The sequence below is a fragment of the Mobula birostris genome, chromosome 28, assembly GCF_030028105.1.
Source record: "Mobula birostris isolate sMobBir1 chromosome 28, sMobBir1.hap1, whole genome shotgun sequence".
Classification (NCBI taxonomy): domain Eukaryota; kingdom Metazoa; phylum Chordata; class Chondrichthyes; order Myliobatiformes; family Myliobatidae; genus Mobula; species Mobula birostris.
This window is the reverse complement of record NC_092397.1, coordinates 12,738,523-12,762,596: the sequence shown is the minus strand read 5'-3', so window position 1 is coordinate 12,762,596 and position 24,074 is coordinate 12,738,523. Positions and strand designations below refer to the sequence as shown.

At 53.6% G+C, this 24,074-nt stretch overlaps 2 protein-coding genes across 3 annotated transcripts; one reads left to right on the top strand and one right to left on the bottom strand.

The window, feature by feature from the left end:
* Nucleotides 1–453: 453 nt before the first annotated feature.
* eif1ad (eukaryotic translation initiation factor 1A domain containing) lies at nt 454–13,766 on the bottom strand. Of its 2 annotated transcripts, none has more exons than XM_072245719.1 (6): nt 13,659–13,766; nt 10,823–10,949; nt 8,948–9,056; nt 6,534–6,642; nt 5,455–5,490; nt 454–1,190 (listed from the first exon to the last, which is right to left on the bottom strand). In XM_072245719.1, exons 2-6 carry the CDS (start codon nt 10,907–10,909, stop codon nt 1,004–1,006), a joined length of 528 nt encoding a protein of 175 aa, XP_072101820.1. In that variant the 5' UTR covers nt 10,910–10,949; nt 13,659–13,766; the 3' UTR covers nt 454–1,003. The 2 variants fall into 2 exon arrangements, with proteins under 2 accessions (XP_072101820.1, XP_072101821.1); XM_072245720.1 differs by having other exon boundaries at nt 454–1,187.
* A 150-nt stretch (nt 13,767–13,916) lies between these two features.
* Nucleotides 13,917–21,586, top strand: LOC140189088 (barrier-to-autointegration factor B). The gene is made up of 3 exons (XM_072245788.1): nt 13,917–14,008; nt 17,948–18,089; nt 20,891–21,586. Exons 2-3 carry the CDS (start codon nt 17,967–17,969, stop codon nt 21,035–21,037), a joined length of 270 nt encoding a protein of 89 aa, XP_072101889.1. The 5' UTR covers nt 13,917–14,008; nt 17,948–17,966; the 3' UTR covers nt 21,038–21,586.
* Nucleotides 21,587–24,074: the final 2,488 nt, after the last annotated feature.

Genomic DNA, 24,074 nt, shown 5'->3' with positions numbered 1-24,074 from the left:
TGGAGATCCTGATGCAGGTAGGCAGTCTGAATGGTTCAGCATAGACCAAATGGGCCGGTTTCTGCAATGTACTTTTCTAAGACACTCTATCAATAATTCTCCAAGGGTGTTCTAACCAGGGTTTTGTAGAGCTGCAACATTACCACTCTAGCCCTGAACTGTTGATCCAAAGCTGCTGTGGCTGACAATTTAAAATGAATAAGAACTCTGTGGGTCAGGCAGCTTCTGTGGGAAGAGAAATGCACGCCATCAGAACTGTGACCTAAAATATTAAGCCTTTCTCTTCCTGCATACAGGAGGATCCCATAATGTTGAACCAAGGAGGGTGAGGGTGACATTCTAAAACCATTTTCCTGTGTACCATGTTCTGAGTGTAGCTGAGACAATATACATCCCACTACTGAAGGTGTGAGGACAAGGTAGCCCTCGAGGAACAACACAGGACACTACTCGTCTCTGTAACTTTTTATTTTTTTATACAAAAACAAAACATTTTCTCCCCCATCACCGTGGGGCGGTGTGGTAGAGAATACATTATATCAGCAAGATTATCTGCCGGCTGTTTTTCTTCTTGGCTGGTGGGAGCTGAGGCGAAAAAGATGACCGATACACATTGTCAGTTGGGGTGAGGAACGCGTGTTCCAGTCCCTCGTTCCTCAGCAGCCCCTCCAGCTCAAGAGTTAAAGCCAGTCAGTCTAAATCCTGTCTCCTCTCCCCCCACCCGCACAATGTTACAGGATTCAATGGATAGGGTGGGCTAGGAAATAATTTACCCGCGGCCAGGGGAGTGCACTGTGGTGACTGTGTGCCCGTGGTCATGCCAGCTCTCTGCCCTGTGTAGCATTGGACCCTGATGGTACGTCCCAGCTGAAGGGAAGGTGTGAAGGGCGCTCATTTGGGAAGAACCGTCCTTGGTCGTCTCAGCTGGAGCTCGAGCTTCATGCAAAAACATCTGCCCCCCCCACCCCCCACCCCCCACCCCCCACAACCAGGCACCACCCACTCACACCTTCTCCCCCTCGCTCTCCTCTTCCCCCTCGCTGTCCTCTTCGCTCTCCCAGTACTCGTAGTTCCTGCGGTTCGTGTTCACAAACAGGTCCCCGTCGTCTTCAGAGTCGTCGTCGTCGTCCTCTGACTTGCCTTCCGTCTCCTCCTCCGATCCCCGAGTGCTGAGCTCTCTCTGGGTGCTACTGGAGAGTGGGGGAAAGGTGAAGACAGAGCATCAGAGATCCGTGCTAAAGACACCCCAAAACCACCCCGTGCATGTCCAGGTGGGGTCAGAGCGCGTGGAGAGGGACTGCTTTCTCCGTCAGGACAGCTCAAAGTCTGCGGCAGAATCTCAAACACTTGTGTGTTCGTGATGGATTCCACTGGGAGCAGATCACCTTCAGGGTAGCGTGGGGGTCACCAGGGTTCAATTCCCGCCACTGCTTGGAAGGAGTTTGTACAATACGCGCAAACTGCTGGAGGAGCTCAGCAGGCCAGTTGACCTTTCGGGCCGAGACCCCTCGGCAGGACTGGAGAAAAAATGCTGAGGAGTAGATTTAAAAGGATGGGGAGGGGAGGGGAGAGAGAAGCACAAGGTGACAGGTGAAACCTGGAAGGGGAATGATGAAGTAAAGAGCTGGGAAGTTGATTGGTGAAAGAGACAGAAGGCCACGGAAGAAAGAAAAGGGGGGGGGGAGGAGCTTCAGAGGGAGGTGATGGGCAGCCAAGGAGAGAGGGAAGAGGGGACGGGGAAATGGTGAGGAAGGGGGAACATTACCGGAAATTCAAAGACTCAATGTTCATATCATCAGGTAGGAGGCTACCCAAACAGAATATAAGGTGTTGCTCCTCCAACCTGAGTTTGGCCTCATCACGACAGTAGAGGAGGGCATGGATGGACCGATGGGAATGGGAAGTGGAATTAAAATGGGCGGCCACTGGGAGATCCATGGGGAGTTTGTACGCTGTTCTCGTGACCAAAACCCGCGGTTTCCACCCACAGTCCAAAGATGTACCGGTCAGTAGGTGAATCAGTAACTGTAAATTATCCTGTGAGTAGGGTTAAATCGGGGGTTTCTGGGCAGCACAGCTTGGCGGGCCGATTCTGTGCCTTATATCAATCAATAAATAAAAATAATTCAATCTTTCGGAAGCGTGAGAGGTCTCTGGCTGGGGATAAGGGAACTTCTCTGCCAGAGGCGAGAGGAGTACAAAAAGAGAGATGGGTGTGTGTGTGTAAAAAACGCAAACAGGAATTCTGCAGATGCTGGAAATTCAAGCAACACACATAAAAGTTGCTGGTGAACGCAGCAGGCCAGGCAGCATCTCTAGGAAGAGGTACAGTCGACATTTCAGGCCGAGACCCTTCGTCAGGACTAACTGAAGCAAGAGTGAGTAAGGGATTTGGAAGTTGGAGGGGGAGATCCAAAATGATAGGAGAAGACAGGAGGGGGAGGGATGGAGCCAAGAGCTGGACAGGTGATTGGCAAAGGGGACATGAGAGGATCATGGGACAGGAGGTCCGGGAAGAAAGACAAGGGGGGGGGACCCAGAGGATGGGCAAGGGGTATATTCAGAGGGACAGATAGAGCAAAAGGACAGTGAGAGAAAGAATGTGTGTATAAAAATAAGTAACAGATGGGGTACGAGGGGGAGGTGGGGCATTAGCGGAAGTTAGAGAAGTCGATGTTCATGCCGTCAGGTTGGAGGCTACCCAGACGGAATATAAGGTGTTGTTCCTCCAACCTGAATGTGGCTTCATCTTTACAGTAGAGGAGGCCGTGGATAGACATGTCAGAATGGGAATGGGATGTGGAATTAAAATGTGTGGCCACTGGGAGTTTCTGCTTTCCCTGGCGGACAGAGCGTAGATGTTCAGCAAAGCGGTCTCCCAGTCTGCGTCGGGTCTCGCCAATATATAAAAGGCCACATCGGGAGCACTGGACGCAGTATATCACCCCAGTCGACTCACAGGTGAAGTGTTGCCTCACCTGGAAGGACTGTTTGGGGCCCTGAATGGTGGTAAGGGAGGAAGTGTAAGGGCATGTGTAGCACTTGTTCCGCTTACGAGGATAAGTGCCAGGAGGGAGATCAGTGGGGAGGGATGGGGGGGACGAATGGACAAGGGAGTCGCGTAGGGAGCGATCCCTGCGGAATGCAGAGAGAGGCGGGGAGGGAAAGATGTGCTTAGTGGTGGGATCCCGTTGGAGGTGGCGGAAGTTACGGAGAACAATATGTTGGACCCGGAGGCTGGTGGGGTGGTAGGTGAGGACCAGGGGAACCCTATTCCTAGTGGGGTGGCGAGAGGATGGAGTGAGAGCAGATGTACGTGAAATGGGGGAGATGCGTTTAAGAGCAGAGTTGATAGTGGAGGAAGGGAAGCCCCTTTCTTTAAAAAAGGAAGACATCTCCGTCGTCCTAGAATGAAAAGCCTCATCCAGAGAGCAGATGCAGCGGAGACGGAGGAATTGCGAGAAGGGGATGGCGTTTTTGCAAGAGACAGGGTGAGAAGAGGAATAGTCCAGATAGCTGTGAGAGTCAGTAGGCTTATAGTAGACATCAGTGGATAAGCTGTCTCCAGAGACAGAGACAGAAAGATCTAGAAAGGGGAGGGAGGTGTCGGAAATGGTCCAGGTAAACTTGAGGGCAGGGTGAAAGTTGGAGGCAAAGTTAATAAGGTCAACGAGCTCTGCATGCGTGCAGGAAGCAGCGCCAATGCAGTCGATGTCTGTCTGGTATCTGTCCCCCACTTTTCCCTCGCTACATCGACGACTGCATTGGCGCTGCTTCCTGCACGCATGCAGAACTCGTTGACCTTATTAACTTTGCCTCCAACTGTCACCCTGCCCTCAAGTTTACCTGGTCCATTTCCGACACCTCCCTCCCCTTTCTAGATCTTTCTGTCTCTGTCTCTGGAGACAGCTTATCCACTGATGTCTACTATAAGCCTACGGATTCTCACAGCTATCTGGACTATTCCTCTTCTCACCCTCTCTCTTGCAAAAATGCCATCCCCTTCTCGCAATTCCTCCGTCTCCGCCGCATCTGCTCTCAGGATGAGGCTTTTCATTCTAGGACGAGGGAGATGTCTTCCTTTTTTAAAGAAAGGGGCTTCCCTTCCTCCACCATCAAATCTGCTCTCAAATGCATCTCCCCCATTTCACGTACATCTGCTATCACTCCATCCTCCCACCACCCCACTAGGAATAGGGTTCCCCTGGTCCTCACCTACCACCCCACCAGCCTCCAGGTCCAACATATTGTGCTCCGTAACTTCCGCCACCTCCTACGGGATCCCACCACTAAGCACACCTTTCCCTCTCCCCGCCCTGCATTCCACAGGGATCGCTCCCTTACGCGACTCCCTTGTCCATTCATCCCCCCCATCCCTCCCCATTGATCTCCCTCCTGGCACTTATCCTTGTAAGCGGAACAAGTGCTACACATGCCCTTACACTTCCTCCCTTACCACCATTCAGGGCCCCAGACAGTCCTTCCAGGTGAGGCAACACTTCACCTGTGAGTCGGCTGGGGTGATATACTGCGTCCGGTGCTCCCGATGTGGCCTTTTATATATTGGCGAGACCCGACGCAGACTGGGAGACCGCTTTGCTGAACACCTACGCTCTGTCCGCCAGAGAAAGCAGGATCTCCCAGTGGCCACACATTTTAATTCCACATCCCATTCCCATTCTGACATGTCTATCCACGGCCTCCTCTACTGTAAAGATGAAGCCACACTCAGGTTGGAGGAACAACACCTTATATTCCGTCTGGGTAGCCTCCAACCTGATGGCATGAACCATCGACTTCTCTAACTTCCGCTAATGCCCCACCTCACCCTTGTACCCCATCTGTTATTTATTTTTATACACACATTCTTTCTCTCTCTCCTTTTTCTCCCTCTGTCCCTCTGACTATACCCCTTGCCCATCCTCTGGGTTCCCCCCCCCCACCCTTGTCTTTCTCCCTGGACCTCCTGTCCCATGATCTTCTCATATCCCCTTTGCCAATCACCTGTCCAGCTCTTGGCTCCATCCCTCCCCCTCCTGTCTTCTCCTATCATTTTGGATCTCCCCCTCCCCCTCCAACTTTCAAATCTCTTACTAGCTCTTCTTTCAGTTAGTCCTGACGAAGGCTCTCGGCCTGAAACGTTGACTGTACCTCCTCCTAGAGATGCTGCCTGGCCTGCTGCGTTCACCAGCAACTTTAATGTGTGTTGTTTGAGTGTGTGTGTCTATTTTTTTTATACACACACACACACACACACACATATATATTACATATACACATATATATTACATATACACATATATATTACATATACACATAACACGCACAGTCACTCCTAAAGAGATGGGGAAATGTTCCTGTCACCCCCCCTGCCCACTGCTGGGAGCTGGTTTATCTCTTTCCAGAAAGTTTCTCCTGCCGCTGGACGGTCAGCAAGGCAGGTGGGACACTCACCTTTCGTGGCTCGCTGGTTCTGCGAAGCTGGCAGGCCTTGGTGGGGCGGGGAGAGAAATGATCAGAGGTGAGGATGGTGCAGACTGTCGGACCCCTCCCATCATTGAACCCAGCGCACTGCCTGATTCAAGGTAGCTAATTGTAATTCTTCAGTACACGATGTGCAGGAGAGCGGCTATTACCCTCGGATACAGGAGCAGGGTTAGGCCATTCAGCCCATTGAGTCTGCTCCGTGGTTTCATCATGGCTGATCCATTTTCCCTCTCAGCCCCCAATCTGCTGCCTCCTTCCCCCATATCCCTTCATGCCCTGACTAATCACAAATCCATCAACCTCTGCCTTAAATATACCCAATGACCTGGCCTCCACAGCCACCTGTGGCAACAAATTCCACAGATTCACCCCTCCTCATCTCCATTCTAAAAGAGTACAGGGGTGTCCTTTTATGATGGAGATGAGGAGGAACTTCTTTAGTCAGAGAGTGAATTCGATGCCACAGACGGCGAGGAGGCCAAGTCATTCTTGATTAGTCAGGGCATGAAGGGATACAGGGGGAAGGCAGGAGATTAGAGCTGAGAGGGAAAATGGATCAGCCATGATGAAATGATAGAGCAGACCCGATGGGCCAAATGGCCTAATTCTGCTCCTGTATCTTATGATCTTGTATGGGGCAAGTTTTAACATCTCGCACGGCAGACATCAGTCATAATAAACCTGCTTCTGAATCCTGGCGACTGTTGCCTCCCACTGTCCCGGTAGCAACATCTGTCCAACCCCCCCCCCACCTCTGAACAACGTCCCACAGTCCTGATCAGGTAACAACTCTCAATCCTCCATCTCCTCACACTGGACCCAGCTCTGACCCCCGAACAACTCTGTGAACGCTAAAGGACCCCATAATCCCGCCCCCCTCCCCGGCTCCTTGGCATGACCCCCAAACACTGACCCCCTCCCTCCGCACAATCCCGATTCTTGGTGATCCCCAGCCTTTGGGGACGAGAGCCCTGAACCCCGAACCCCGCCCCGCGTGGCCCCGGCAGCGACCCTGACCCTCCGCCGAGCGGAGGGTATCTTCCTACCAGGCTCCTTGCTGCTGCAGCTCTTTGATGTGCTCCTTGTACAGGATGGAGGCGATCTCTGCCTTCACCTTCTCGCCCTCCTCGATCGGGTCGACGATCAGGAAGTCGCCTGAGCAGAGAGTTCGAAGCAGGCGGTCAGACACCAGGCACACGCCGGCCCGCGCCCCCTGGCAGAGCGAGGGGGCAGGTACTACGACGAGAGCTCTTTCCCACCCCAGAGTTAGAAACAGAGGCATACAGCCCACACCGAGGAGGGGGGTCACTTCAGTACCTCCAGGGGGTGGAGGGAGGGCTGATTCAGGTCGGTGACCCCACCATCTCCCCGTGACCCCACCCTTGCCCCTTCACTCCCCTGTTTCATCAGCCCAGCGCTCTTCACGGGGCAGTGGGCCCCTCGACACGCGCACCGCGCTGCGCTGTCGGCTACGACGGGACATTGACAGGATGCAGAGCTGGGCTGAGACGTGGCAGATGGAGTTCAGTGAGGGGGAAATACGAAGCGATTCACTCCGGAAGGTCGAACTTGAAGGCAGAGCACAGGGTGAATGGAAGATTCTTAACGGAGTGGAGGAATCTTGGGGATCACATCCTCCAAGTTGCCACACGAGGTGGTTAAGAAGGCGTACGGTGTGTTGGCCTTCATAAGTTGGAGGATTGAGTTGGAGAGCCTCAAGGTAATGTTGCAGCTCTATAAATCCCTGGCTCGACCACACTGGGAGTACAGTCAGCCCTCTGTTTCCACGGATCGAAAACACTGTACAAGTATCCCCTGCTATCAGAAAGTAAGAGCGTTCCGATGAAACCTTTGGTCAGCCGAACCCAAAAATAACTGACCAAATAAAAAAAACCTAAAATAACATTAACATATAGTAAAAGCAGGAATGATATTTACTAGCAGAACCAATAGTACCATCGGCAGCTTTCAAGGTTCTTTCTCTCTGCGTGTAAATAGAACGAATGGTGGAGGGAGGCAAATTCAACGGACGCACAACGCCTTTATTTCGTTCACCACGATCGAAACGCTTAATTACGTCCAGTTTTACGCTAAGCGTAACACCCTTGCGAGCTCTCTTAGGCTTTTATATAAGCGATCTGAGCATCCGCGAATCTTGGTATCTGCGGGGGGTCCCGGAACCAATCCTCTGTGGATACAGAGGGCCGACTGTATTGGGTTCAGTTCTGGTCGCCTCGTTATAAGAAGGATGTGGAAACTTCAGAGAGGGTGCAGAGGAGATTAACCAGGCTACATTAGAGAGGAATGTTTTATGAGGAGAGGCCGAACAAGGTAGGGCTTCTCTCTTTGGAGTTTTTGGAGGATGGGAGGCATCTGGAGAAGACGAAGAGTGGACAGCCAGAGATTTTTTCCTCAGGGTGGCACTGGCTAATAAGAGGCAGCGTCATTTTGGAGGGAAGTATAGAGGGAATGTCAGAGGTTTCTACACAGAGTGTTATGTACATGAAACAGATTGCCAGGAGTGGGTGGCAGAGGCAGATACTTCAGGGACATTTAAGAGCTGTGTGGGAGTGAATCTCCGTCTACACTGTCCCATCACACACTCCCGGGGTCAGACACAGAGAGAAACTCCCACTACACAGTCCCATCACACACACTCCCAGGTTCAGACACAGAGTGAAGCTCCCTCTACACCGTCCCATCACACACTCCCGGGGTCAGACACAGAGTGAAGCTCCCTCTACACCGTCCCATCACACACTCCCGGGGTCGGACACAGAGTGAATCTCCCTCTACACCGTCCCATCACACACTCCCGGGGTCAGACACAGAGTGAAGCTCCCTCTACACCGTCCCATCACACACACTCCCAGGTTCAGACACAGAGTGAAGCTCCCTCTACACCGTCCCATCACACACTCCCGGGGTCAGACACAGAGTGAAGCTCCCTCTACACCGTCCCATCACACACTCCCGGGGTCGGACACAGAGTGAATCTCCCTCTACACCGTCCCATCACACACTCCCGGGGTCAGACACAGAGTGAAGCTCCCTCTACACCGTCCCATCACACACTCCCGGGGTCGGACACAGAGTGAATCTCCCTCTACACCGTCCCATCACACACTCCCGGGGTCAGACACAGAGAGAAACTCCCACTACACAGTCCCATCACACACACTCCCAGGTTCAGACACAGAGTGAAGCTCCCTCTGCACCGTCCCATCACACACTCCCGAGTTCAGACACAGAGTGAAGCTCCCTCCACACCGTCCCATCACACACTCCCGGAGTCAGATACAGCGTGAAGCCGCTGAATTATTTTCCTCTCTCCACATTCCTATCAATCCAATCCTTCCAAAACCCTCAAGCCAGCCCTGGTATTCCTGCCTGGGACATCTCCTGCCTAACGAGCAAGGAGGACACAGTACATACAGCAGGGGAACTGCCCTTCCCTCACCTCGCTTGATCCAGATGTTCTTGCGGAACTTGGTGGGCATGCTGGCGAGGAAGCGCTCTCCCCGTGCCGTCTCCACCTCGTGCAGGTTGTTCCCCGGCGTTCCCACCACCTGGAAGGAGAGGAGACAGGACAGGACTCAGAGTTAATCCGGCCTCAGTCACTGCCGAGACCGACAAGCCTCTGCCCGGCTTGGGAAGGGACAGGGCTCATGCACACCGACAGACACCTTCGGGGAAATTAAAAACAGACACACACACACACACACACATACTCCAAAGGCGCCCGGGTCAGGGGTGGTGAGTCGTGGGCAATGCTACGCCCGGCAGAATCCTCGCTGATTCGATTTGATGCAAGACGACGCAATTCACTGTCTCCTTCCACGTACGTGTGATAAATTAAAGGCAATGTGATTCACCTAATCTGCTGAATGGTTTGCAATAGTAACCACGGCAACTGGACAAGCCCGCCTGTTTAACTAATATCCCAGAGAGTGAGAAATCTCCATTCGGGTTGTGGGGCTGACTGTTAAATACTCCCAAAATCAGCAGTCATATAGAAGGAAACAGGCCATTCGGTCCACTGAATCCATGATGACCCATTTACACAAATTCCATTCTATTCTCCCCTCCTGCACCTCGACTCCCCCTGGGGTTCCACCCCCTCACTCACACGCTGGGGAGGGGCTTAGTCCACACACCTCGCACGTTGTTGGTATGCAGGAGGAAACTGGAAAGGTGGTCACGGGGAGAAGGTGCAAACTGCTGGCAGGCGCACGCTGCAGCCTGACTAATGGACGAGAGCTCGCCATAGGGAGATCCCCTCGTCCTCACCTACCACCCCACCAGCCTCCGGGTCCAACATATTATTCTCCGTAACTTCCGCCACCTCCAACGGGATCCCACCACTAAGCACATCTTTCCCTCCCCCGTCTCTGTGCTTTCCGCAGGGATCGCTCCCTACGTGACTCCCTTGTCCATTCGTCCCCCCCATCCCTCCCCATTGATCTCCCTCCTGGCACTTATCCGTGTAAGCGGAACAAGTGCTACACATGCCCTTACACTTCCTCCCTTACCACCATTCAGGGCCCCAGACAGTCCTTCCAGGTGAGGCGACACTTCACCTGTGAGTCGACTGGGGTGATATACTGCGTCCGGTGCTCCCGATGTGGCCTTTTATATATTGGCGAGACCCGACGCAGACTGGGAGACCGCTTTGCTGAACACCTACGCTCTGTCCGCCAGAGAAAGCAGGATCTCCCAGTGGCCACACATTTTAATTCCACATCCCATTCCCATTCTGACATGTCTATCCACGGCCTCCTCTACTGTAAAGATGAAGCCACACTCAGGTTGGAGGAACAACATTCTGTCTGGGTAGCCTCCAACCTGATGGCATGAATATTGACTTCTCTAACTTCCGCTAATGCCTCACCTCCCCCTTGTACCCCATCCGTTATTTATTTATAAACACACATTCTTTTTCTCTCTCTCCTTTTTCTCCCTCTGTGTCTCTGACTATACCCCTTGCCCATCCTCTGGGTTTTTTCCCCCTCCCCCTTTTCCTTCTCCCTGGGCCTCCTGTCCCATGATCCTCTCATATCCCTTTTGCCAATCACCTGTCCAGCTCTTGGCTCCATTCCTCCCCCTCCTGTCTTCTCCTATCATTTTGGATCCCCCCCCTCCCCCACTTTCAAATCTCTTACTAGCTCTTCCTTCAGTTAGTCCTGACGAAGGGTCTTGGCCCGAAACGTCGACTGTACCTCTTCCTAGAGATGCTGCCTGGCCTGCTGCGTTCACCAGCAACTTTGATGATGTGTGTTGAGGGATATGTGTGTGTGTGTGTGTAAACAGCTGTGCCACGATCTGGCCTTCTTACCCGCACGATCTGCTGCTTCTCCGAGGGGGGCGGGTAATCGCCCAACACCTCCTTCACCACGTGCTTCCTCTTGGTGGCCTGTGACATCTCGGGCGCCGGCTGAGCTCAGCTCAGAGCGCGGACGAACCTGTGGCCGGGCGGCAGCGCAAAGTGAGCGGTGGCGGGTCCGGCCCGGGGACCAGCAGCCTCGCACATTCGGGTGGTCTCAACCCCTACCCCCACGTGAAGGGAAAGACACAGGCGCCAGGGAGAATGACTGGAGAGTAGCGTGGCGGTGAGCTCAGGGTTCAGAGTTCAATTGTGGGGCATCCTCTATTGGGAGTCTGCATGCCTTTCCTACGGGTGCACGGGGGTCCTGAGGGTGATTCAGTTTCTTCCCACATTCCAAAGACGTAGGGTTTAAATTGTCCTCTGAGTAGGTGGGTCGCTGGGCATTGTGGCTCGTTGGAACGCAAGGGTCGGTTCTGCACTGTATCTCCAAATAAATAAATACCAACTTTCTAATGACTTGGTTGAGTATCTTGTGCCACTCCCAACAATGTCTCTCAAAACGCGGTTTTGAGCCCGGACTTTACAGGAGGGAGCAGAACTCAGAGCCAAGTGCCTCAGAGGCAGGCAATGCCCAGGGAGGCTGCTGTTCAGCTTTTTCCTCTGTCCTCCTCGTTCGAGGGACTGAGGAGGATGGAGTGGGGCATCCACTGGACCCGCTCCCCCTCAGTGCCCAGAGACCCGGGTCTAGTCTCAGGAGCTGCCTATGTGGAGTTTGTGTGTTCCCTCTGTGACTGTGAAAGACACATAGGTCAGGAGGCTGAGATCCTTTCACATCTGCTGGATGATGCTGAGGATGTTCTACGAGTCTGTGGTGGCCCGTGCGATCATGTTTGCTGTTGTGTGCTGGGACAGCAGGCTGAGGGTAGCAGACACCAACAGAATCAACAAACTCATTCGTAAGGCCAGTGATGTTGTGGGGATGGAACTGGACTCTCTGACGGTGGTGTCTGAAAAGAGGATGCTGTCCAAATTGCATGCCATCTTGGACAATGTCTCCCATCCACTACATAATGTACTGGTTGGGCACAGGAGTACATTCAGCCAGAGACTCATTCCACCAAGATGCAGCACAGAGCGTCATAGGAAGTCATTCCTGCCTGTGGCCATCAAACTTTACAACTTCTCCCTTGGAGGGTCAGACACCCTGAGCCGATAGGCTGGTCCTGGACGTATTTCATAATTTACATATTACTATTTAACTATTTATGGTTCTATTACTAGTTATTATTTATGGAGCAACTGTAACGAAAACCAATTTCCCCCAGGATTAATAAAGTATGGCTATGACTATGACTAGCTCAGTGGGTTAACTGTGTGGGTGAGGGGTCAAATTTTGGGAAGGTGGGGAGATTGAAATGAGTCTTAAGACCCTAAGAGCTGCTCCACCATCCTGTCATGGCTGAAATACTGTCCCCCTCAATCCACTTCTCCCCATAACCTCTGACACACTTACCAATCGAGAATCTTTCAATCTCTTCTTTAAATATACCCAATGATTCTTTTGGGTGGCCCCAGCAAAGGAGGTGCGAGGCGCTCCTTCCCTTCGCTAGACTGCAGGTCACCCTTGGGCAAGGTGTAGCACCTGTTTAGCAACCCCCTCCCCCCCCCCCCAAGATCAGGGGCACATGAAACCACCGGATTAGGTGGTGAGTGATCGTATGAGTAGCCATTATGGATTGCAAGTCCTGATTATGTGACCACTGACGCCAGGCAGGCAATCTCTGAAGAGTATTGACATAGAAACATAGAAAATAGGTGCAGGAGTAGGCCATTCGGCCCTTTGAGCCTGCACCGCCATTCAGTATGATCATGGCTGATCATCCAACTCAGAATTCTGTTCCTGCCTTCTCTCCATACCCCGTGATCCCTTTAGCCACAAGGGCCATATCTAACTCCCTCTTAAATATAGCCAGTGAACTGGCCTCAACTGTTTCCTGTGGCAGAGAATTCCACAGATTCACCACTCTGTGTGAAGAAGTTTTTCCTCATCTCGGTCCTAAAAGGCTTCCCCCTTATCCTCAAACTGTGACCCCTCGTTCTGGACTTCCCCAACATCGGGAACAATCTTCCTGCATCTAGCCTGTCCGATCACTTTAGAATTTTAAACGTTTCAAACCGATCCCCCCTCAATCTTCTAAATTCCAGCGACTATAAGTCTAGTCAATCCAATCTTTCATCATATGAAAGTCCTGCCATCCCAGGAATCAATCCAGTGAACCTTCTTCGTACTCCCTCTATGGCAAGGATGTCTTTCCTCAGATTAGGGGACCAAAACTGCACACAGTGGCTGGGGGTCACCCATCTGTCCAGCAGAAGGCTATGGCAAGCCATTTCTGTAGACAAATTTGCCCAGCACACTCATGCTCACGGAAAGACCACGACTGGCCATGTCAAATGACAGGGCACATAACGAATGAATCGCACAGATTCACCATCCTCTGGCTCAATGCAGGTTTAGTGTAAACGGATGGCTGACGGTCAGCACAGGCTCGGCGAACCGAGGAACCTGCTTCGACGCTGGATCTCCCTGGATGATACAAGTTTGGGGAGGGAATCCTCGAGTTGCAGAGCAGAAACAATTCGGGGAAAAGAAGGAGGCACAAGCGACCGGGAGAGGGTGGGAAGTGGAGAAGGAACCCGGGGAGAACGAGAGGGTCCGAGATCCGTGGATGGGGGGAGCTGAGGCCGAGGATGGTCCCGTCTATTAGGCCGGGCTGGGATTGTGGGGCCCGGAGGGCCGAAGGGAAATAAACCCCCATCCCCTCGCTGCCGCCTCATCCCTCACCTGCCCCCTTCCGCCATGTTCCTTCAGCAGCGCTTCCGGCCCGTCCTCAATCGTCTTCCCACCTACCTCCGCCCCCACTTCTAAACCCTTTCGGGGCAGGGAGGAGGGGAAGCGGCTGCGGTTTTCCACCTCAGACCTGAGCAATTATCGGGAAGGGTGAGAGAGGGAGCGGGGCAGGAGGAGTGGATGGAGGAAAAGAAAAGGAAGGTGTGGGGGGGGGGGCGGGTGCTGGAATTTCCCCGTCCGGAACGACTGAAAGGCACAGGGAGGCGGGAACGGGGGAACTATAAAGCGGCGGACCGGCCGGCGATCGTGACCCAGAAGCAGTCGGTTGGCGGGATTGGAGCTGGGTGAGGAGGGAGCGCGAAGGAGCGCCCGGGGTCGCGGGATTCGGGGGAGCGCCTGGCGGGGTGGGGGGAGTTTGGTTGCAACGGTGATAGTCGTAGATTAGGAGGGGCAGGTCTTGCTGGTGGGTGTTCGTAGACCTGGGCTGAGAGGCTTCCGTCCCTCCACCTTCCCCCCTCCCTCCCTACACCTTCCCCCTCCCTCCCTCCACCTTCCCCCTCCCTCCCTACACCTTCCCCCCTCCCTCCCTACACCTTCCCCCCTCCCTCCCTACACCTTCCCCCCTCCCTACACCTTCCCCCTCCCTCCCTACACCTTCCCCCTCCCTCCCTCCACCTTCCCCCTCCCTCCCTACACCTTCCCCCTCCCTCCCTACACCTTCCCCCTCCCTCCCTACACCTTCCCCCCTCCCTCCCTACACCTTCCCCCCTCCCTCCCTACACCTTCCCCCTCCCTCCCTACACCTTCCCCCTCCCTCCCTACACCTTCCCCCTCCCTCCCTACACCTTCCCCCCTCCCTCCCTACACCTTCCCCCCTCCCTCCCTACACCTTCCCCCCTCCCTACACCTTCCCCCTCCCTCCCTCCACCTTCCCCCTCCCTCCCTACACCTTCCCCCCTCCCTCCCTACACCTTCCCCCTCCCTCCCTACACCTTCCCCCTCCCTCCCTACACCTTCCCCCTCCCTCCCTCCACCTTCCCCCTCCCTCCCTACACCTTCCCCCTCCCTCCCTCCACCTTCCCCCTCCCTCCCTACACCTTCCCCCCTCCCTCCCTACACCTTCCCCCCTCCCTCCCTACACCTTCCCCCCTCCCTCCCTACACCTTCCCCCCTCCCTCCCTACACCTTCCCCCTCCCTCCCTACACCTTCCCCCTCCCTCCCTACACCTTCCCCCTCCCTCCCTCCACCTTCCCCCTCCCTCCCTACACCTTCCCCCTCCCTCCCTCCACCTTCCCCCTCCCTCCCTACACCTTCCCCCCTCCCTCCCTACACCTTCCCCCCTCCCTCCCTACACCTTCCCCCCTCCCTACACCTTCCCCCTCCCTCCCTCCACCTTCCCCCTCCCTCCCTACACCTTCCCCCCTCCCTCCCTACACCTTCCCCCTCCCTCCCTACACCTTCCCCCTCCCTCCCTACACCTTCCCCCTCCCTCCCTCCACCTTCCCCCTCCCTCCCTACACCTTCCCCCTCCCTCCCTACACCTTCCCCCTCCCTCCCTCCACCTTCCCCCTCCCTCCCTACACCTTCCCCCTCCCTCCCTACACCTTCCCCCTCCCTCCCTACACCTTCCCCCTCCCTCCCTCCACCTTCCCCCTCCCTCCCTCCACCTTCCCCCCTCCCTCCCTCCACCTTCCCCCTCCCTCCCTACACCTTCCCCCTCCCTCCCTACACCTTCCCCCTCCCTCCCTACACCTTCCCCCTCCCTCCCTCCACCTTCCCCCTCCCTCCCTACACCTTCCCCCTCCCTCCCTACACCTTCCCCCTCCCTCCCTACACCTTCCCCCTCCCTCCCTCCACCTTCCCCCTCCCTCCCTCCACCTTCCCCCTCCCTCCCTACACCTTCCCCCTCCCTCCCTCCACCTTCCCCCTCCCTCCCTACACCTTCCCCCTCCCTCCCTACACCTTCCCCCTCCCTCCCTACACCTTCCCCCTCCCTCCCTACACCTTCCCCCTCCCTACACCTTCCCCCTCCCTCCCTACACCTTCCCCCCTCCCTACACCTTCCCCCTCCCTCCCTCCACCTTCCCCCTCCCTCCCTACACCTTCCCCCTCCCTCCCTACACCTTCCCCCTCCCTCCCTACACCTTCCCCCTCCCTCCCTCCACCTTCCCCCCTCCCTCCACCTTCCCCCTCCCTCCCTCCACCTTCCCCCCTCCCTCCTTCCACCTTCCCCCCTCCCTCCTTCCACCTTCCCCCTCCCTCCCTCCACCTTCCCCCCTCCCTCCTTCCACCTTCCCCCCTCCCTACACCTTCCCCCTCCCCCTCCCTACACCTTCCCCCCTCCCTCCCTACACCTTCCCCCTCCCCCTCCCTCCACCTTCCCCCCTCCCTCCACCTTCCCCCCTCCCTCCACCTTCCCCCCTCCCTCCACCTTCCCCCTCCCTCCCTACACCTTCCCCCCTCCCTACACCTTCCCCCTCCCTCCCTACACCTTTCCCCCCCTCCACCTTCCCCCCCTCCGCCTTCCACCTTCCCCCTCCCTACGCCTCCCCCTCCCCCTCCCCCTCCCCTCCTCCCCACACCTTCCCCTCCCCTCCTCCCCACACCTTCCCCTCCCCCTCCTCCCTCCCCGCACCTTCCCCCTCGCTGCCCCATACACCTTCCCCTACCCCTCCTTGCCCCGTACACCATTCCCTCCCCCCACCCCACACAACACCTTCTCACACCCCTCCCATTCTCTTGTCCCCCTCACCCTACCTGCCTTTTCCTCAATCCCTCCCTCTTTCCCCCTACCTTCCTCGTGACCCCCCCCCCCCAGACTTGAGACTCTCAGCCACTGGTTTCCTACTCTGCCCACCCTCCATCTCCCATTTCTGCTTTTGCCTCGTAACCCCGGGAATGCAGAGAGTTTAGGTGGATTCCAGCCACCGCTTTCCCAATACCTGTTCCCACTTCCCTTCGACCCCCTAGGTCTGCAGGCTGCTGGCTCTGGGGATCTTATCCTTGCCCCCACTGCTTTGCTGATAATCTTGTGGTTTCTGCATCTTCAACAAATCCTCTCTCCTTCTCCCGAATCCTGTCATCTACCATTTACTTTGGTGGTGTCAACGGGGAATTTTACTGTCTGCTGTTGTATTATGTTAGTTTTATTTTCATATCTCTCTTCCTATAAATATCTTTTGTTTTATTGAGATACGGTGCAGAATGGGCCCTTCGAGCCTCACCACCCAGCAACCCCGGATTTAACCCGAGCCTAATCATGGGACAATTTACAATGACCCATTAACCGGTCAGTCTTTGGACTGCGGGAGGAAACCGGAGGAAACCCACGCGGTCACGGGGAGAACGTACAGACTCCTTACAGCCAGCGGTGGGAATTGAACTTGGTTTGCCAGCATTGTAAACCGTCGTGCTACCGTGTCGTTACCATCCACCCTTTTTTTGCCGGTTTCTAAAGAAATTCCAATGCTCTTTCTGAAAAAATGCCTTTTTATTTCAGTTCAGTGTCTGTCTTTGCCAAATTACCCGAGCGTCTTGAGCCCACTGTGGGACGGCTTTTCTTCCTCCGCGCAGTTTTCGGATGGTGTTTGGTTCCTTCTGCCTTGGGTCGGGCTGGGGTTTGGACAGCCGCAGACCCGTTCTGCCTCCGGTTGTCGGATGACAGCGGGCCCGTGCAGGAGAGTTTTTAAACTGGAACTGGGGACGATCTTGGAGGTCTGGATCCGGTGGGAGGAGCGGTCGTCGCAAACTGGGGTCTCCGTCGTTTGCTGTGGAGGGCTCTCTATCTCCTCCCATACCCCTTGCTCTCCACGGAGCACTGCAGAGGCGTGCTCCTAGGCATTAGGTCTCATCTGCTGGGTCCGCTGGAGCTGGCTGGCGTGCCTCGAACACACCGGGGTACGAGGCCATCGCCTGCTAGAGCGGTGTACCGGGGAGCGGCTGCTGTGGCTCCGCAGGTGAGAGCCGAGTGTCCGGCAGGGCCCAAGGTTGGGCGAGCTGGCCCAGAGCGGACACAAGGAGCCCCTACGCCAGAGGTGCAGCCCCTCCCTGGGTCCCCCGTACATCCGTCTTGGTGAAGGTACGCTGTGCCATCAGTCCGAATGGAGTACAAAATCACTTGAGGTGAAGAGAGGGAGGAACTTTTCCCTGCAGCGGAGTCGGAGGCCAGTGGGTAGTGGTTTGGAGGGATTCAGGGTGGGGAGATTACTATACCTGGCTTGGAGTGGGCACCGCGGGCCTGTCTCGGTGCTGTCTGGCGATAATCTCTTTCGTTACGGCGCAGACACACACCTGCGGACAGGATGTCGACGTCACAGAAGCACCGCGACTTCGTGGCCGAGCCCATGGGCGAGAAGTCTGTGAAGTGCCTGGCGGGGATTGGCGAAACCCTCGGCCAGAGATTGGAAGATCAAGGATTTGACAAGGTGAGCAGTCAAGCCTCCCCATCCCCTATCTCCCTCACTCGTTACCCACCGGATCCTCCTGCAGAACTGAGGGTACTCTCCCACTCAGTGGAAGTGGGAGAGCCGTTGCCCGTCTTGTCCTCGGTCAAATCTCTCTAAACTCTAAAGTACACCGAGGCTAACAGCAGGACATTAGCGATTGGTAGCTTGTTGGATCCGGTGCTGGCTCAAAGGGCCGAATGGCCTACTCCTGCACCTATTGTCTATTGTCACCAGTACCGAAAGGTATGGACAAAGGTGCATGAATTTTTGATGGTTCAGAAGGTTCATTTCAATTTTCAAAGTAAGCACGTACGATACAACTCTGAGATTCGCCTTCTCCAGATAGCCACGAGATACAGAAAGACCGCGGAAATTGTTGAAAGAAAAGTCATCACAAGAAAGAAAACGAAACAAAACCTTGCAAACTGCACCCCCCCCACACACAAGAACTAACAGATCGCCCACCCTGAAAACAGCAGCTTGAACGTCAATCCTTAAACTGCTCCCTTGCAAAAAAAATCTTAACATATCGGCCGCAAGGGGAAGAAAAAACAGGGGCGATAACATCAAACCCCAACCCTCCCTCCACTGCACACAAAAAAACCTAACATCGCCCGTGTGGAGAAAGTTCAACAACAAGCCCCAGATCTCCACACCCTTCCAAACCCCCCCACCCACCAATCGGCAACAAGACAGCCAACCTGGGTAAACGCCAGCGGGCTTTTACCTCTGAAGTTGGGACTGCAACCAGAGGTCGTGGGTTAGGGGTGAAAGGTGTAATGTTTGAGGGGAACCCGAGGCGGGACGAGCTGCCGGCGAGCGCGGTATTCAGAAGAATGAGAAGGGACCGTGCAAAGTTATGAATTGTCGGGCAAGCTGGTCAGGAAAGTCGTTTTCGCTGGTAAGTGACAGCAGAACGAGGGGGACGTGTTCTATCGAGCCTGGGGGTGCAGAACTTTGGCGAGATATACTGCTGCCACAAAACAACAAATTTCACGCCATACGTCAGTGATTAGGAAGATCCCTCCTGTTCGACAATAAGATTGGAGATGAGGAGGAAAGACTCCCCCCTCACCCCCCCCCGCCCCCGAGAGGAGTTGAATCTGTGGAATTCTCAAATTGGGTTGGGTGAGGCTGGAGCTAGAGGTCATGGGTTAGGGGTGGAAGGTGAAATATTTAAGAGGGTGGTGAGTCTGTGGAGCAAGCCGCTAGTGGAAGTGGTGGAGATGGGTTCGATTTCACTATTTTAGAGACGTTCGGGGTCAGTGCGTGGATGGGGAGGGTGGGGGGGTCCAGCTGCCATTCAACGGGGCTGGACGGAGTAACGGTTGGGCACACGTTTTGTGTCTGTGCTGTGGCGCCACCATAGCTTAGACCATAAGATATAGGCGCAGAAGTAGGCCATTCAGCCCATCGAGTCTGCGCCATTCAATCATGGGCTGATCCAATTCTTCCATTCGTCCCCACTCCCCTGCCTTCTCCCTGTACCCTTTGATGCCCTGGCTAATCAAACTTCAAATTCCAGGGGAGTAGATTTAGGACAGAGGTGAGGAGAATCAGCTTTTCTTGGAGAAGTGAATCTGGAATTCTCTGCCCAGTAGAGGTACCCCCATCAAATATATTTACGACAGAGTAAGATTGTTTTGTACAGCAAGGGAATTGAGGGTTATGGGGAAAAGGCGTGCCCAGGTCAGCCATGATCTTAGCAGCACGCACACAATGCTGACTTCCTGTCCGCCTGGTGTGTGTCTCAGCGGGCCGGGCAGCAAAGGGGAAAGCGGCCGATGTTTCGGGCTAAGACCCTTCCTCAGGACTGGGGGGAGAAGAAAGATGAGCAGTCAGGATAAGAAGGTGGGGGTAGGGGTGAAAGAAGTACGAGGTGGTGGGTGAAAGGTGAAACTGGGGGGGGGTGAAGTAAAGATGGGAAGTTGAAAGAGGTGAAAGGCTGAAAAGGGAATCTGATAGAGGGTGGAAGACCATGGAAATTGGGGGGGGGCACCAGAAGGAGGTGATGGGCAGGTAAAATGAGGTCAGAGGGAAATGGAGGGGGGCATTACTGGAAGTTCAAGAAATCGATGTTCATGCCACCAGGTTGGAGGCTACCCAGTCGGAATATGAGGTGCGGTTCCTCCAAACTGAATGTGGCCACATCGCGGCAGTAGTGGAGGCCACGGACTGGCGTGACGGGATGGGAAGTAGAATTGAAATAGGTGGCCCACTTTTTCTGGCGGACGGAGCGTAGGTGCTGGACAAAGCAGTTCCCGATTGATGTCGGGTCTCGCCGATATACCGGAGGCCAACCGTGTACAGTAGATGACCCATCAACATGATCTTACTGAGTGATAGAGCAGGTTTGACTGATCAGGTGGCCAACTCCTGCTCCTGTTGCATGAAAATCGCAAGGAATCAGCTATTTCTCAGATACTCAAACCACCCCATCTGGCACCAACAATCATTCCACGTCCAGAGTCACTTAGATCATATTTCTTACCCATTCTGAACCTCTTGACCATGTCTGCATGCTTTTATGCCTTGAAATGCTGTCACCTGATTGATTAGAAATCTTGCACTAACGTTATGGGGGTTGGGGGAGAAGGCATGTGGGGTTTGTAGGATTATTGTCTCTTTTACGGTTTGCCTTGCCAACAAGCCTGAGCCAACTAAATTGCGCTGTTCCAAACTGGCTGAAAGGCTCGGTATAGTTGAGATCTCTGCTTTGTACGCCGGCTTGTTTGCGGGAGCTGTGTGCTGACCTCTCTCCCTCCCTCCCTCACCCCCAGGCGTACGTGGTGCTGGGCCAATTCCTGGTCCTGAAGAAGGACGAGGAGCTGTTCAAGGAGTGGCTGAAAGACACCTGCCAGGCCAACTCCAAGCAAAGCAACGACTGCCACACCTGTCTGCGGGAGTGGTGCGACGCCTTCCTGTAATCTTCCCCCCCCCCCAGCAGCAGCGTTCCCTCCCCCCAAAACCCCCTCCCTTTCAGAGTGAAATCGGCCCACCCAGCTTTCCCTAGAGCTCCTTTGGTTCCATCTTTGTGCTCCCTTAACTACTGAAACCACTAAGAGGGCCGAGCTGGGAACCGGAGAGCACTGGAAGGGTTGTCCTCTTTCTGCGCCGCTAACTCATCACACTCTCCTGAGCCAAGACGTTGGATATTCTTAGCATGAGGTTTTTTTGAAAACCTTCCCCTTCCCTTCCCTCTACTGCACACCCCTGTACTCCTGAAAATGACTAATCTGTCCTGTGACGGGTTCAATCGTGCCACAAACCAGTTCGTTCTCTCTCTCGTTCTCTCTCTCTCTCTCTCTCTGGATCCATGCCAGAGGCCACAGTTCTGAGCTGGGACTCTCACTATTTCCTGCCCACTATCCTCCTTCCTGTTCCCATAACCTTGCGCTGAGTGTTGAGACTCGACTTCACTGTAGAAATTGTTACTAAATTTTATATGAATAAATAATTCTGTGTTTGGTTGCCGAGTATTTCCTCTGGAATTTTCTCATTACTCCTATTAGCCAGCCAGTGGTGTAGGGGCATCAGCACCGGACTTTGAGGCGAGTGGGCCCGGGTTCGAATCCGGCCGGCTCCTTCCATGCTTTCTCATTCGTGAGTGTCGAGCTAGCAGCTTGGCCTCGTACAATGCCACCTGATGCGTGGAAAGCGACAACAAACCTATCTGGGGCAATGTTTCAGGAACAGCTTCAAAGAGTCAAAGTGCAGGCACGTTTATGAAAGTACATTTATTATACAGTCCACAGACAGCCACCAAACAAAGAAATGCCATGGAAAAACCCTCTTCTTCTGTGATCACCCCCCCCCCCAACCTGAAAGCAGCATTAACAACGAGTGGAAAACAATACAGGGTATAAAACGCAAAATCGAAAGACAGCAGGTATATTCAGTTCAGCTCAGTGTCCGTTATCCGCAGGCCGCCCCGATTCACAGTCGCCCAAGACAGCAACGACAAAAAAAAGTGACCTGAAACCAGGAAGAGGTCATAACATGAACTATAAATTTGCCCAAAAACACTTCTGTCGTCAGATTTCTGAACTGACAATCTGAATATTACCACAATATTTTTGGTCTGGTTTTTCTACACACACACACACACACACACACACACACACATATATATATATATATAATAAAATTGTGGTTAATGGTGACAGTCCTTATTTGGAATAACTCTTAAAGAGTAGATACTAGATAGGAGACCTTCTGCTTACTTGGGGCAGGAGACTGCTGCCAACAGGAGAAACTCTATGGATGCTGGAAACCCAAGGCCTCGCACACACAAGATGTTCGAGGAGCTCAGCAGGTCAGGCAGCATCTATGGAGAAGAGTGATCAAAAGAGTCTCATTGAAGGGTCTCAGCCCGAAACATCGCCTGTTTGATTTTTCCATAGTCGCTGCCTGACCTGCTGAGGAGACTCCACTTGGAGTCTGCGGATTTTGTTCAGTAACATTTAGCGTACACCAGATAGATTCCTCTGTCGATAACTATTAGGAACAGTTTTATAGTACTGTAGTAGTATTGGTAGTGTTCTGAATTTCATTTAAGTACATAATTTGTTACTCAGTTTAATAGTAGTTTGTCTTCTTTATACCTTTTTACTACTTCCACGGAACTTCAGCTAAGTGGGCCAAAGTATCCCGGTCCTGACGTGTCCTAATCAACTGGAATCCACTGCATTTCTTCTTGTAAATTAATGGTGTTTTTTTTATGTATTGCCCCGTGCTGCTTTTGCGTATCAACAAATTTCACAGCATGTGTCAGTAATACTAAACCCGATTCAGTTCCATAGATGGAATGGCATGGTGTAATTTAAATTAACTCTCATCTGGAGTTCTCGGTCACACCCCCCCCCCCAAATCGGTAAAGGTTCAAGGATGCATTTTGTTGTCAAAATATGCACGTACAGTACAACTCTGATATTCATCTTCTCCAGATGGCCATGAAATACAGAAAGACCATGGGAGTTGATGAAAGAAAATATATCAATTCTTCCCCGCCCCCCCCACTGCCCCATGGCACAGAAAAAAAACTCACAAACCCCAAAACCACCTCACTCCTCCCCCTACACAAAAACCTAACAGATTCCGCCCCCCTCCCTAAGGAAAAGGGCAGCTGGAATATCAAAAACCCAAACAGAGAGGAGTGGATCAAATTTCAAAGTAAATTTATTACCAAAGGTACCTACTGTATACTTTACCATATACTATCCTGACATTCATTGACTTGCAGGCATTTGCAAATAAATGCACTGAACAGACAGGAATTGACAAATAACCAATGTGCGCGAAAAAAGACAAAAAAAATTCTACTGAGTAAAAGAGTTGTAAAGAGTGCTCGTATTGTGGACGTCTGCAGATTTCTGTGGCGTCTACGTTGTTGTCTGTCTCCTGGTTACAGCCGCCAGGAGAGAGGCGTAGGAACCAGTGCGCTCCACTAGGGGGCGGTGTGGCACGGCACCCGGGCTGGAGTCGGTGCTGCCCCCTAGTGTTTGCTCAGCAGAAAACAAGATGTATGGTGGTTCAAACAACAGGAATTCTGCGGATGCTGGAAATTCAAGCAACACACATCAAAGTTGCTGGTGAACGCAGCAGGCCAGGCAGCATCTCTAGGAAGAGGTACAGTTGACGTTTCAGGTCGAGACCCTTTGCCGACTGTACCTCTTCCTAGAGATGCTGCCTGGCCCGCTGCGTTCACCAGCAACTTTGATGTGTGTTGCTTGAATTTCCAACATCTGCAGAATTCCTGTTGTTTGTGGTTCACTGCTGATTTAGAAACCATAGAAAAACTACAGCACAGAAACAGGCCTTTTGGCCCTTCTTGGCTGTTCCGAACTGTTCTCAGCCTAGTCCCATTGACCATATCCCTCCATACACCTCCCATCCATGTATCTGTCCAATTTATACTTAAATGTTAAAAAAGAACCTGCATTTACCACCTCATCTGGCAGCTCA

Coding starts and splice junctions, on each gene's coding strand:
- eif1ad (XM_072245719.1), bottom strand. CDS start 10,909: ATGTCACAGGCCACCAAGAGGAAGCACGTGGTGAAGGAGGTGTTGGGC. Junction 5,491..6,533: donor CTGCAGCAGCAAGGAGCCTG/GTAGGAAGATAC, acceptor CGCCCCACCAAG/GCCTGCCAGCTTCGCAGAAC. Junction 1,191..5,454: donor GAACCAGCGAGCCACGAAAG/GTGAGTGTCCCA, acceptor CCCACTCTCCAG/TAGCACCCAGAGAGAGCTCA.
- LOC140189088 (XM_072245788.1), top strand. CDS start 17,967: ATGTCGACGTCACAGAAGCACCGCGACTTCGTGGCCGAGCCCATGGGC. Junction 18,090..20,890: donor AAGATCAAGGATTTGACAAG/GTGAGCAGTCAA, acceptor CCTCACCCCCAG/GCGTACGTGGTGCTGGGCCA.